Source organism: Alternaria triticimaculans (assembly GCF_023758025.1).
Source record: "Alternaria triticimaculans strain BMP 0046 chromosome Unknown scaffold_20, whole genome shotgun sequence".
Lineage (NCBI taxonomy): Eukaryota > Fungi > Ascomycota > Dothideomycetes > Pleosporales > Pleosporaceae > Alternaria > Alternaria triticimaculans.
In genome coordinates this window covers 88,608-101,949 of record NW_026055977.1, presented here as the reverse complement: position 1 = coordinate 101,949, position 13,342 = coordinate 88,608, and the positions used below count along the sequence as shown (strand labels likewise).

At 54.9% G+C, this 13,342-nt stretch overlaps 5 protein-coding genes across 5 annotated transcripts; 1 reads left to right on the top strand and 4 right to left on the bottom strand.

The window, feature by feature from the left end:
- Positions 1–123: 123 nt before the first annotated feature.
- J4E78_009342 (uncharacterized protein) lies at positions 124–1,591 on the bottom strand (the record flags this gene model as incomplete). The annotated part of the gene is made up of 4 exons (XM_049369935.1): positions 124–371; positions 469–1,352; positions 1,406–1,442; positions 1,495–1,591. The coding sequence occupies 4 exons, from the start codon at positions 1,589–1,591 to the stop codon at positions 124–126; spliced, it is 1,266 nt and encodes a 421-aa protein (XP_049218244.1).
- Positions 1,592–2,294: 703 nt separating this feature from the next.
- Positions 2,295–3,455, bottom strand: J4E78_009341 (uncharacterized protein; the record flags this gene model as incomplete). The annotated part of the gene is made up of 1 exon (XM_049369934.1): positions 2,295–3,455. One exon carries the CDS (start codon positions 3,453–3,455, stop codon positions 2,295–2,297), a length of 1,161 nt encoding a protein of 386 aa, XP_049218243.1.
- Positions 3,456–7,400: 3,945 nt separating this feature from the next.
- On the bottom strand, positions 7,401–8,652 carry RPN8 (proteasome regulatory particle subunit; the record flags this gene model as incomplete). The annotated part of the gene is made up of 3 exons (XM_049369933.1): positions 7,401–8,027; positions 8,115–8,386; positions 8,469–8,652. The coding sequence occupies 3 exons, from the start codon at positions 8,650–8,652 to the stop codon at positions 7,401–7,403; spliced, it is 1,083 nt and encodes a 360-aa protein (XP_049218242.1).
- A 429-nt stretch (positions 8,653–9,081) lies between these two features.
- On the bottom strand, positions 9,082–10,372 carry J4E78_009339 (uncharacterized protein; the record flags this gene model as incomplete). The annotated part of the gene is made up of 4 exons (XM_049369932.1): positions 9,082–9,205; positions 9,256–10,090; positions 10,140–10,175; positions 10,225–10,372. The coding sequence occupies 4 exons, from the start codon at positions 10,370–10,372 to the stop codon at positions 9,082–9,084; spliced, it is 1,143 nt and encodes a 380-aa protein (XP_049218241.1).
- A 599-nt stretch (positions 10,373–10,971) lies between these two features.
- Positions 10,972–11,670, top strand: J4E78_009338 (uncharacterized protein; the record flags this gene model as incomplete). The annotated part of the gene is made up of 1 exon (XM_049369931.1): positions 10,972–11,670. The coding sequence occupies one exon, from the start codon at positions 10,972–10,974 to the stop codon at positions 11,668–11,670; it is 699 nt and encodes a 232-aa protein (XP_049218240.1).
- Positions 11,671–13,342: the final 1,672 nt, after the last annotated feature.

Sequence of the window (13,342 nt, the reverse complement as noted above, 5' to 3'; positions counted from 1 at the left end):
CAAACCGCCCAACAAGAAAGGCTTATGATATACGTACAGTACGATACCAGCCTAAACAGCAAGGAGAAGACGCCCAGCTCACGCCGAGCCTCAAGGGCCGCTGAGCCCATACACATCGCTCATCTACGCACCACCAGCCCTCCCCGTCGTAGTAGCACTACTAGGCTGATCATTATTCCAAGTCAAATACGTATGATCCCCCAACTTGCGCGGCTTGATCAGATGCGTAGCCAAGAAGACCGCTCCGAGCAAGATACAGATACCGCCGACAACGAGGTATGCGATGCCGAGGAAAGGGTTCTTGCCGCCCATGACGGTGCGTGTGGAGATGAGGATGGATTTTGTGCCGCTGTATTTGTCGACGGGGTAGCCTGGGGGGTGTTAGTATGAGAGGAGGTTTGGGAGAGGGGAGAGGGGAGGAAGGGTAAAGAGAGGAAGGGAGAGGGAAGAGAGATGGGAAAAACGTACGGTCATAGATCTTAAGACGGTAAGTACCAGCAGTCAAAACATCCTTGTCGTTACGCTGGTACAATTTACTGAACGTAGGCAGACCCGCGGTCCTCATCCAGACCTGGAATTGCTCCCAGGTATGCAGGTTAGGCAGCTTGTCACCATAACGCCCATTCTCGTATTGTTCCTGCCAATTCGGTGGTGGGACAACATCCTCAGGCTTGTACTTTGTCTCGCCGTACAGATCACCCTCGTGGCTCCATGAAGTTCCCTCCACAGTCATGGTGTAGTTCTGGCCACCGGCATTTGTTCCACCCGCGGGGTTGGCGAGCGTCAACTGGCTGAATGTGTCGTTGAACATGGAGTTGGCGATGAGACCGCAGGGGTAGTACGGCTTGCCTGTCTCGGAGTCTACGTCCAGCGGCGAGCAATCGCCCGAGCTGAGGTCGCTGGCACTACGCGCATCACCCTTGAGTTGTTGGATATCGACAGACTTGACGTAGCGGCGGTGGTTCTGGTAGAAGTTTGTGAGGCGGTAGTAGAAAAGGATCGGCGGTTTGATGTCTTCCGGAATGTTGAAGCTGAGGATGCACACGTTTGTCTCCTGCTCGACGCCGGATTCGAAGGTGTAGTTCTCGCGACCCCAACCCCACATGGCCTGGGGGTCTTCTTTGGATCTGAAGGTCGCGGATACTCTGCCGCCGGGTATCGATTTGAGCGGGTTTTCGGCGTTCGGATTGAAGTCTACGGGAACTTCAGGCGCGGTCGAGTTGCAGTTTGTGTAGTCGATTGAGATCTCCTGGACCTGCGCGCTAGCATAGAGAAGAAGCCCGCCGATGGGGGCAAAGATAACTCCAACGATGAAGAAGAGAGGCAGAACGGTCTTCGGCGTTAAGATGGGCCTGATGCGCGGTTAGTCGTGGGTATTGCCATCTGCCGCCATGATTCCACCTACTGCCATGCCTTCAAGCGCTGCTGCCTGAACGCAGTATCTAGTATCCCATCAGCAACGTCCTCCTTCGCGCATGTCCATATCAGGCTTACTCGGCGGCCTCCTGCTCTTGGTCTTCTTCGGCTCGTCGCGGCTGGGGTCCTGGCTGCTGATGGAGTCGGTATGCTCGACCTGCTGTGTGCGCGACATGATGGGCGGTTCCGCGCGACTCGGCGGAGTCGATTGGTGGAGTGAAAGGTAGTCGTCGCGGGCGGGAGGAGTCGTGGGAACGCGCGGGTTTGAGGTCGGCCAAGCCGTTGTCCCAAATTAGTGACAGAGCAGCCGCGCCACGCCTGCACGCCTGTGGAGCTTACGCATCCCCGCCCGAGACCCTGAGCCTTTCACGGACGTATCACGGACTCGTCATCGCGACAGGAGCCATGCGACATTTTAACAGCATTGTAATGCAGATTCAATCAGTCACGTAAATGCATTGTGGAGAACATTCAAGTAATGTGAGATAGTGCATTCTGGTCTAGTACTAAATATGATAGAAAGCCTGCATTTGCGGCGACAATGTCCACACGGGACTACAACATTCGTTGGTGGGAGCTGAGGGGTATCGCATGCCGTTAGATAAAGAAAAGGAAAGTCGAGAAGCCCAAAAACGCCATGAGGGAGGACAGTATCCACTCCCGAACACCTGTTCATGCCAACAATAGTATCCATAAAAACCCATCGAAACGCCGTTCGTAATATCATGCGGAGGAGGACAGCCATCACTCCTTGTAATCATACCAGTCTTATCCAAAAGAAGCGAACCCAGTCGGGTGAGCCGCAAGATGCAAAGTGCAACTTGATGCATCGTAACCAAGAAGAGGAAAAAGAATGGGAAAGGCTATGCGATGCGGGCTCAGAGGTACTGGCGGAAGTAGTCGGGGTTGAACCAGCCTACACGGTCATATGACTGCCACAGTTTGCTAGCCTTGTTGACGTCAATCTTGCACGCCTGCTGGGCATCTGTCTTGCGGAACTCTTTGCCAATCTTGAGAGCCTCGATGCGGGCCTGGAAGATGCGTCGCTTGCTGGTGAGGTAGGTGGCGCAGTTGAGGCGAAGTGTGCCAGCGAGGTTCAACTCAGCCTCGTGCAGCAACTCGCGATCGGGATCGTCGGCGAGCGAGAGCGCTTGCCCTTTCCACTCAGCCTTGAGCGCCTTGGTATTGCCCTTGGGCAGTGTGTCCAGGGGTGGGGCGTAGTCGGGAATGGCAGTGTAGTCAGAGTCGTCGCGGTTGGTGACTGGCCGTGCCGGCTTGGGGGAGGCTGACTTGGTGGTGGGGGAGGTGTCGAATGAGTCGTGGATCTGAGTAAGAGGCGTGCGCTTAGCCTTGGGTGCGGCACGAGGGGCGCGAGCAGGCAGCCGTGCAACAGCGACCTTGGGCTGGCGGAGTTTTGAAGATGGCGCAGGGGCGAGCTTCTTCAAGGCTGGCCGCTTTTGCACACGGCCGGAACGGACCTCGTCGATTTGCTTGTCGAAGGCGCGTTCTTGAGCCCACCATGCCTTGGGGTTGTTGCAGGCCTCTCTGAAGACAATGGAGCGGACTTTGGCAACCAATTCGTAGTCAGCGCGGCTCGGCTTGCTCTGTAGTTGTGCATAGTCTTGGGTCTTCATGTGCGCGGTGATGACATCTTGCGAGGCTGACTCGGGTGACTCGTCGGGGAACAGCGGCATGTGAGCAATTGGCGCCGCTGCATCAGCCGAGACGAACAGCTGGGGATCGCGTGTGCACTGCTCCTCGGCGCTCTCCATGTTCTCCTTCTGTGCCTGTGTGTCGTATGGGGAAATTGGCGGGGAGGCGTAGGCGATGCGGTGGGCGGCTGCTGCCTGGATAGCCATGAAGTCGGTCTTCACAGCAGACTGCGAGGGTGCTGAATTGAAGGAGGAGAAGGGTGATTGAGAGTAGGCAGGCGGAATTGACGTGCCAAACGACTCTGATCGCTTCATTTCAGGGGGCGAGAGGAGGGAGGAAACGGTGAGCCGATTGCTCGGGGGCGTCTTATAGTGCAAGTTTGCCATTGCGGTGTGGTGCGGTGCGAAAGTTTGTCCTTTGGTTAAAGCGCAACGTCGGGGCGGTAGCGATATATGAATGTGTCCAGGCAGCCACTGGAGCGTGGTGCGTTGGTAATGCGATCAATGGTAGAGTATGAGTGGAGGGTAGGAGCCTTGGTTGAGCGAACGGCTTCGCCACAGTTATGCTGTCAGGTGTGCCCGGGCGCAAACGTGACCGTGGAAGCCGGCAGAATGGTCCGACCGACTGCTTATACCAGTTATGCGAGCGGGCAATTAGTCAGGCAGTCGTGACAATTGAAAAAGCAGTGCGGAGTTAGGACGATTGAATTGCGTGGTAGGTTAGTCGTCCCGAAACAGACGGGGTGAGCGGGCTGGTTATAAGAAGCACCACCCAGGCGCGTCGGGGGTTTCAGTAGGCTACAGGATGGACAAGGCCAGTGTGACTGTCCTTTGAGACACTGCGGCCCATGTGCTAGCGAACCAGACAAAGAGGGTGTGCGGTTGGCGCGTGCCAGCAGGCTCTCATCCTCCCAGGCCAGGCATCATCCATAAGAGGAGCGCCCGTTGCGCGCGGCCGGCAGCTGACGAATGCGGGCGGCCAAGAAGTGAATAGAAGGAAGACGAAGGGGGCTCCAATGAGAGCGGCCAATTGCGCAGCGACGCGTGAGGCGGAGCTGGGAGCGCGCAATGCTCTCTGACTGTCTGAGAGATTGAGTCACTGCACAGGCGATTACCTGTCGCTCCGTCCCAGCAAACCGGGCTAGTCCATCGGGGCCGAATGAACCGTCCCCATCGTCACATCATCACTGCGCTCCAGGGCTACATACACGTTGCCTGCCCTCATTGCGCCCTGGATGCAGCGACTGAGGCCTCGTAGTATGTCATTGGCACCCGATTCCAGTCAATTCCCAGTCCTCCCAGCCAGCGTGTCACCGCAGCGCCCAATGCCTTTCCCCTCTACAGATCGCTTCCGGTGGACATTGTCCGAGTCACCGCTTCCGTCATCGTTCCTCGTACTACGCTATTGTGCAGTCTGACCGCCGTCGATAATGCAGAGATGACTATCCCACATGCTCCACATTCCAGCAATTGACCCATCATCGACGCACCAATCGACTATGCTTGACCCTGCTTGACCTGCCAGAGCCCAATTCACTTCAACTGCCCTTCGCGGCCAGTGGCGGCCGAATTGAGTGCTCATCTGCATGGATCTAACCCCCCCTCCGTCAGCGGCGGCTACCGAAGACAGGCTGCTCACCGAGTTCTGTGGAATGGCGGTTCCCGTTCATGGTCTTGTGACATGGACACCATCAAGCGGCTGTAGTCGACGCCACTGGCGTGGAGCTGCAAAGGACCAGCGCCGACTAGAAGGTTCACTCAGGGCAGCTCATGTCTCGCAGCGGGTAACATGCGATGTGTGCGTCGTTAGCCCACTGCGGTACGTTCCCGCCATGTTATCGATTACCACCTCGTCTTAGCATGTGAAAGCGAGCCCCGTGCTCAGCTGGTCAAATAACTAGGTCATCTACACCATGACGCCTGTCCACCTGAACATCTCCCACGCTCTCCGCACACCGTCGCTCACGGGGCAATGAGGCTTCACACCATCTTCTGTTTGGTCGAGGTCATCCTTCGGAAACCCGGGGTGTCTTATCGTCGTTATCGTGCTGTGGGGGAGGGGTATGCCAGAAACCCCTCAACCCTCATCTCTCGACGGCGCTGTTACCGCCAGGCTTGCCATCTGACCTCAGCCGCCTGATACCGTCTCTTGCCTTGAATGCCAGCCATGTCAATCTCCCAGGATATCGCTTCCGCTGTACCCCTCACCATTTGCGCCGACGAGCGCGGCCCAGACCGATGCCGAGTAGGTTCCGCGGACAAAGCAATGTGATCCTGACTCAATAGACTTTGAACTTCTCGATCATGGCGCGCTTTGCACAACTCAATCAATAGCCTCGAATCGCGACACCAGACACCACAGACTGTCGCAGTCCGTCTAGAAGCCTGGCCGCGCCTTCTGCGGGTAGATCTGCGCATCAAGGTGCCAGCCCGAATCTGGTCAGCCGATAGGACAATGCGAGCAGATGACTTGCTGCCCCGTCTTGCGAGTTCCCACTACGCCAGCACCATGGGGGACCCTGCATCTATAATGCTGGTAACCTGCCACTCATTCAGCGACAACAATGGCGAGCTGCAGGACCTTGTTTCATGGCTTTGCCAAAAGTGAAGGCTGCGCCGTCCTTTGATTACCACGTTGCGAAATGGCGTCATGGGTGCTTGCTGCCAGGTCCGCCCTGCATCAAAACAAATGCGAGGCTGCCGGAAATAGATTGTCTCGCCGACTGTCAGCTGCAGGCACATTAGACTTGGTGTTGAATTGACCAACAATCTCGCAGTTGGCGTAAGCAGGGCTGAGGGCAGGTAGAGCAGTAATGACGCAAACTGTATTTGCTTCACCGCTTCGACACGTACGCATGAGATCGAGATGTCGCATGCAATTGCTGGGAGTAGTCGAATCACGTTACATGTTATGGCATTGACGGTTTCACGTGCCTTCGTGGACCTCGCCCCGCGCTTTCCCGCGCTCCCGTCGCGACTGCCTCAGCCTTGACTCAATCCACCAATCCATCAAAATTCCCCACATACGTCATCTTCAATCCGACACAACACCATGCACTCATACCATTGCGCGTTACCATGGCGTCGCCAGTATCGCCATTGCCTTCGAGCCGCCATTTCGTAACGCAGCTACTTGATTCGCTGGCCGCTCCGCCGTCAATTGACCAAGCTACTGTCAACAACAATAATGCCAATGCGAACACCAATCCGCTCAACAATGTATCAGACGCGACCAGGAAACAATTGCTTTCGCTACAAGTCCTCTTTCCGAATGAGTTTGTACCCGCGTTGGACCTGCTCGATCGACGGCTCGTGACGCGGTTTCGGATATGCGATGGAGAGGAAATTGCTGCGCGGGCGACTGCTGGAGAGCAAAGAGACGCAACAACAGCGCAAGATAGACCGATGCAAGACACAGAGGCAACATCGCCATCACAGCACGAAGACGCGCAGATCAAGAAACCAGACACCCATGCCCCCGCTAGAAACACCAATGAATCTATAACCCAAGACGAACCATCAAACCAAACCACCACCACCACAGCACCAAAACCCCCCAACCTAAACACACTATACTACGTCCGCTCCGCCCAATACCGCCCCTCCCGCTTCTCCACCTCCTACGACACCCTAGCAACATACCAAGTACGGCTTCTGGGCTGGAACTGCTCCTGTCCTGCGTTTGCGTTCGCTGCTTTTCCTGCTGGACATACGATCACACCTATTCCTGTTGGCAAGCCAATTAATGCAGCGCAGCGGAATGAGGATAAAATGAAGGAGGAGGGCATGCAGTGGATCTTCGGTGGATTGAGTTTAGGAGACGATATGCCACCGGTGTGTAAACACTTACTCGCATGCGTGTTAGCGGAGAGGTGTAAGGGATTGTTTGGTGGGTTTGTAGAGGAGAGGGATGTTAGTGTTGAGGAAGCGGCGGGGTGGGCTGCTGGGTGGGGGGATTGAAATAATTTCAATAGCAGTTCGTGTCTACTGGGCTGATGTTCTGGGGTCGTGGCTTTGGGTGGATGTACACGTTTATGGCACGAAAGGGATTATGCTGGGAAATGCTGTTACGATACCCCCATGCCGCTGCAGCACGGCTTGCATAGAACGTGAAGAGGAGAAGATGACACCACAATGGTCTCAGCCAACTTGATGTCATGTTCTTTCATCATATCACATCTATCAGCCATTATGCCATGACATATCTTCACATGCCCAGGTCGTTTAGCCCAAAGCCACTTCCGACCCTACGTTCTCCTCGGCTCCGAGATAGTATAATACACATGTCTTTGCCCCCCACCCCTCTTGCGCTTCTCGATCATTGTGCTACGCCTATTTCTTCTTCGTCTCCTCCTTGCCCTTCTCTTTACCCTTCTCCCCCTCCTTGACCTCACCGTTCTTCTCTCCCTCCTTCTTCTCCTTGTCACCCTCTTTACCCTCGTCCTTCTTCGCCTCCTTGTCCTCTGCTTGCTGCTTGTTTTGTATCTTGTTCTCGATCAAGTCGTGGAAGGCGGTGATCGCACGGATCAAACTAGACAGGTAGATAGCCATGAGCTGGTCGTTTGTCTTGACGCTCATAGCACGTGCCAATTCGCCGTTATCAACCGCGCCTGCCTGGCCCGCGGAGGAACCAACACCGTTTGTTGCGCCACCGACGGGTGCGGCCTTGGGTGTGGAGAGGTTGGGCAGCAGGTTGAAGACGTCTTGCAGGTTGCCGAGGATGGCGTGGTTGACGGGCAGGTCTTCGTCGAGCACTTTTTGCAGGTACTGGCCTATGTCTCGTAACCGTAGGTGCAGGCCTTGGAGCGATTGCAGTTGTGAGGTTATGCGTGTGGAGAGGGTGCCGACGGCGACGTCGCGGATATCGCGGAGGAGATGCTCGACTCCGATTTCTTCGGCCTCTTCGGCTTCGATTATTGAGGGGGTGTGGACGAAGGTCTTGGATGTGGTTGTGCCGTCCTGCGTATGTTAGCATTGAGTCCGTAGAATGAAAGACTGGCAAGTTTGGTGTTGGTGTCGCCGCCACCGAACCTGCTGTGCACTTACATCCTTGATCTCCTCCACTGCAAAGTAGGCGTCTGTGGGCACGCCCACCTCCTTCGGCTGTACATCAATAATGACGAGTAGCGGATTCGGTGTGTATCGCTTGAACAGCTCGTTGACCTCCAGATCCGACGCCCTCAGCTTAGGCCCTGTGTGATACCAGCCGATGAGCTTCTCCCGCGCGTTGACCTTCTTGAACATGTCGTTCATCGACTCGACGTAGTTGTGGTCTAGGAACCATACTGATGGGTCCTTCTCGTCTTCCTCGAATGGCACTGCAGGTCTGTCAGCTGGCGGAACGTCGTTTGTCCTGTTCACCGTCCAGGCGGCAAACGAGACTATGGAGGGGCTACACACCCGCGAAGCTGTTGGATACCCGCACGTTCTTGCCGTCGTTCTGTCCGAGGAGCACACCGACTACTCTCCTCTTGGTTCCCTTTGCTTGGCGGCCGTAGTGGTCGGCTGCGGAGAGGAGGACGAGAGGCGCGACAGAGACGTTGCGGGTCACGAGCGACAGCGTCTCAGCTGTGGTGGCGGGCATCTTGGGGATGTGGACTCAGTATCGCCGGGGATGATGTTGGGAGGTTGGCAGCGATACGGGTGGGGATTGTGGGGGAGGGCGGTGATGGTGGTTGTTGTTGATGCGGCTCTGCGATGTCCATCGAAGCTTTCGGAACTGGACATGGTGAGGGTGGGTCAGAGCTCGCGCGCTAGTACTTCCAGCAGTGCGTCAGTGAGCGACATGGGAATTGCGATCGTTCAGCACAACTAAACACGATAGATAATACACGTCAATTAGAATCATCGGACTATAGTAACGACAAACGTCTGGTATCTGAAGAAGTGATAATATACAAAACGCTGAAGACGGAAACGCGGGACCACCCAAGATCAGCCCAGCGATCAGATCATGTAAAGCGACGGTCAAGCATTATCGCATTAGTCCAGGAAGTGCGTGGCGAAAAAACGATCATAGAGTAGCAGTAGGGAAGTAATACTGGTCCCAGAGGAACTCGTAATCTTCGATGACACTGCCTACCATATCGAGAAGAGGCTTGCCCTTCAGCGATCCGGTGATGCTGTGGATCCAGGCCCTATTCACTGTTAGTCATACATCAACGGACAGCAATGTGACAAGACTTACTTGGTAATGTTCTCGTAGAAGGCGCCGCGCATGGCCCACCATCCCAGGGACCAGCCCCGCTTGCGTAGCTCTTCCTTCTCCAGTCCAGTCAAGCCGCGAAGGCCTCCGGCGAGTCGCTCTTGGAAGTCCTTCTTGGCCAGTTGGCGTGCGCCGTACTCCATGCTGACACCGATCAACCACGGCCTCCAGCTCTTCCGGTCGCCACTGAAATGTTGCATGGCGAGGGCGTAGACAACCGGTCGGAGAATGTACAGTGCTTCAGCCAGCTCACCCTTTCCGCTCACTCGGTGGAGCAGCGCCTTCGGGGGCTTAATATCGTCCGCGGTCAGGACCTTGGAGAGGAGGTAGCTTGAGATATCCGAAGAGTCCGGTAGGCTCGGCATGGAGAGGCCTGTCCTAGGCATTGCCCAGTTCTCTGCCTCGACTGAGCGCTCACTTGGCGGTGTGTCCATACCATCAGCCGATGCCGACGACTCCTCCAGCGAGCTTGGATCGATCTCTCGTTGTGGAAGCGGCGGCGACAGGAGTTGTCTCGAGTTGGTCAATCGAAGCAGCAGCAACCGGCACACTGCCTTGACAATCTCCAGCAACACTACGACGCGCCATCGCACCTTCTCGCCCTTCCGCTTCGCTGCCATCTCCCATAGCAGTTCTGTGTACTGGATCATCTGGAGCACTAGCGCAATGCGCTTGTATGTGGGCGAGTTCTGCGTCCAGAACTTGGTGTATCGATGATGCGGGGTGAGGGGCTGCCGCCGCGTTCCGGGCATTTGTGCCATGGCTTTGGAGAGTAGAGAGTCATGATATAGGGAGAGGACTTGGACGCCGCTGTGTACTGGGTCGTGTTAGTTGGGACGAATGCGCGGTAGCCGGACGCGACCTACTCGACTCGGATGCGACTTCAGATTCCCGGAAGCGGCCTATTCGTGATTAGCGAGATGCGCAAATACAGATACTGGGCTGACTAACCGGGTATAATGTATGTCAGTGACCGCAGCGCGGATTCAATCTGGGTGACGGCGCTGCTGTTCTTGGTGATGAAGTCGGAGTACATGCCCAGCCACTGCGACGGCATGGACAGCACCTCGCCCGTTTTCTGCGTCGCCTGCCTGTACATGTCTGCAGTCGCCCCAGCTGACGCGCCGAGATGATGCTATTGCGCGACGTGGACGTGGTCGTGTTGGAGTGCACGTGTGTGTAGATAGGAGCGATGGGCGAGGGTGAGATCATGGCTCCATTATCGCGTGCGCTACCGACCGGCCAAGTACCGAGGCTGCTGCGGCTCAGCTACCCCGGATGTTCGTCTCCACCTGCACTGACATGAGTGAACTGCTGTTCGTTCCTTTTCGTTCAAAGCCAGTTTCAGAAAGATCGTTGCATCTCATATGGAGTGTCATGTTCACTAATGTCATTTAGAGTGTCTGAGAGGGCATGGTAGGGGCGACGGCTGGTCTCAGGGACGAAAGTCGCCAATCATGTGACTCCGCGTGGGCAGAAAAACGCGTTACCACGTCTCTCAGCCCTTTCAAAGTACACAGACGTCGTTTCTTCAAGCATCACAGAGCCCTGTTGCGTTACGTCGTGTCCAGATCGATTTTTTTGACTTGCTCGTCACTTCCTAGTCTAAGTGTGCGAACACTGGAGAAGATTTCTATCAGAGAGCAATATCAGTGCTTAAACCACATCAATCCTACTACCCACCCCATAACTCATACCATGGCACCTCAACCCACAAACCCCATCCCAGTGCCTCAAGTCCCAATACACGAAGAGTACAAACCCCTCTTCGCCTCCATCAACGCCTTCGTCCACAACTACATGTCAAAATATGACAACTCGCACGACTACAACCACATTCTCCGCGTCGTCTCAAACGCAAACCGAATTCTTCAAGCCGAGCTCGTTCGCGACCCCTCCGTCAGCTACGACACCACAGCCCTCTTCCTAGCCGCCCTTCTACACGACGTAGGCGACCATAAATACGTCAGACCAGGCCAAAAAGCCGAGAGGCAAATTTTGGATATCTTGAAGGACCATGGTTCAAACTACGAACTGGCTGTGGTGGTAGACAATATCGTTAATCATGTATCCTATTCACACGAGATACGCGAGCCGGTAATTACCGCGGGTGTCTTAGCAGCGTATCCTGAATTGGCTATCGTACAAGACGCGGATCGTCTCGACGCAATTGGTGCCGTAGGAATAGGAAGGTGCTTCTCGTTTGGAGCGGCTAAGATGCCGGATCAGCCTATGGACAGAGCGATTGATCATTTCGAGGAGAAATTATTGAGGTTGGAGGGTATGATGAAGACGGAGACGGGAAAGCAGGTGGCAAGGAAGAGAACTGAGGTGTTGAGGGAGTTTGCGAAGCAATGGGAGGAAGAAACGGAGTTGAGTTTTGAGGTCTTGCAATAGATTTTGTTGGCTTGGACTGATATCCTCTCCAAAGAATGGCTGGAGTTGGTACCTTCGGCGGTATGATTACACCTTCGTGCTAGCACCTTGTGCTGAGTGGTCAAGGGACCAAACTACACTCGCAAGGCACAGTAAAGGTCACCATACAATCATCGAACATAATCCCAATGATGTGAATCTGATGACAATCATGCAACGTATCTGCAGCTCCTACACCTCGGTCTCATTCCAAGAAGCTCAGTCAGAACCTCTTCAACACTCACGGGTACCGCGGCCCTTGGCAGCACGGGTACGGAGCCGGCCGCTCTCGATCCCAACCTAAGATCAACAACGTTGTTCCCCAACCCGTTCAGCCCTGAGATCTCGGTTATCTGTAGCGCAGACGACAGCCGACGAGCAAAAGTAAACATCGAACCTCACTTTTGCGAGTCATGACATCACGCCGTTTAGAGGTGTGCTGCCCAGGTAGAATGGATAGCTATCGTAACCTCGGGGTATACTCCGACAGAGTTTCATGGTACATCTGCTTGACTCATTCATTCCATGCAATATCTCTCAACCAGAGGGTACGGAAAAGACTCGACTGGAACGGCCTTGTTCACCGATGAGCATGTGCGGGCCGAATAACGTAGCGTTCGCTCCATAAAAGTCCAAGCCACAAGTTGCATGCAGCGGAATGAGAAACTATACCGATTAGTTAATCCGCTGTATCGGTTCGAGCCGTTTCCACGTGGATACAACAAGGGCACTGTCGACTCATCTTCTGGAGTCGTCATAGTCGAAAACATCGTGAGATATGAAATCACAGCAGCATAACCAACAATGACGGTATTCAAGAGCCCGTAGATCAGGGTCTGCGGGAGGAGATCCCAGCCAATGAAGCGCACCCCCAGCTTACCAACCTCATCTGGAGCGCGTGCCTCTGTCTCCGACGATTCGCACGCTCCATCCGCCGTACGCCTGCTGACAACAACCAATTGAGCTGCGGACGACGCTCCGGTGCGACTCATTTCCTCATCGGTAGCATGCAGCCCTCACCTTTCGAAGTACAGGTCCGTCCGACACACACTAGCATACGCTAAGGCATACCCCATCTGTGTCTGCGTTGACGTCTGGATTACCCCAAGGAGGTAATTCCACCTTAAACCATCGGTGTAATGCAGACCGCGGCCGTAGCTTTTCGAGGCTGCTGGCACGATACGAGACCAAGACCATTGCGGTGGAGACAAATGAATCTGCTGTCTCTGCAGATGCAGCCGCAGAAATCTCGATGCGGCTAACCGGAGTAAAGCCCTGCTTGCACAGCTGCAGGTGCACCGTTAGTAGGACGAATGTGGAACGACCATTGCATCTGCTACAGTACACCATCGAATCTCTTTCTAGTATATGTGCTTGTTGACGAATGAGAAATACACACGGAGTTATTGTACCGTCGCCAATCACGGTGTGGTACGTTTTTCCAAATAACGACATCATGCCATGCCAGTGCTGGAGTGCTTGCGGCGGAAACGTGGGCTTCTTGCGCAAACCGCAGTACCAAGACGCGTATCAAATAAAACACCAAGATGACGATACGTAACGGCAATTCCCGAGTCCGCATTCCAAACACGCGTATGTGTAAAAGACTGCTGCCGCAAAAGACGAAGTTCGGCGACGCACGCAATCCGCATCT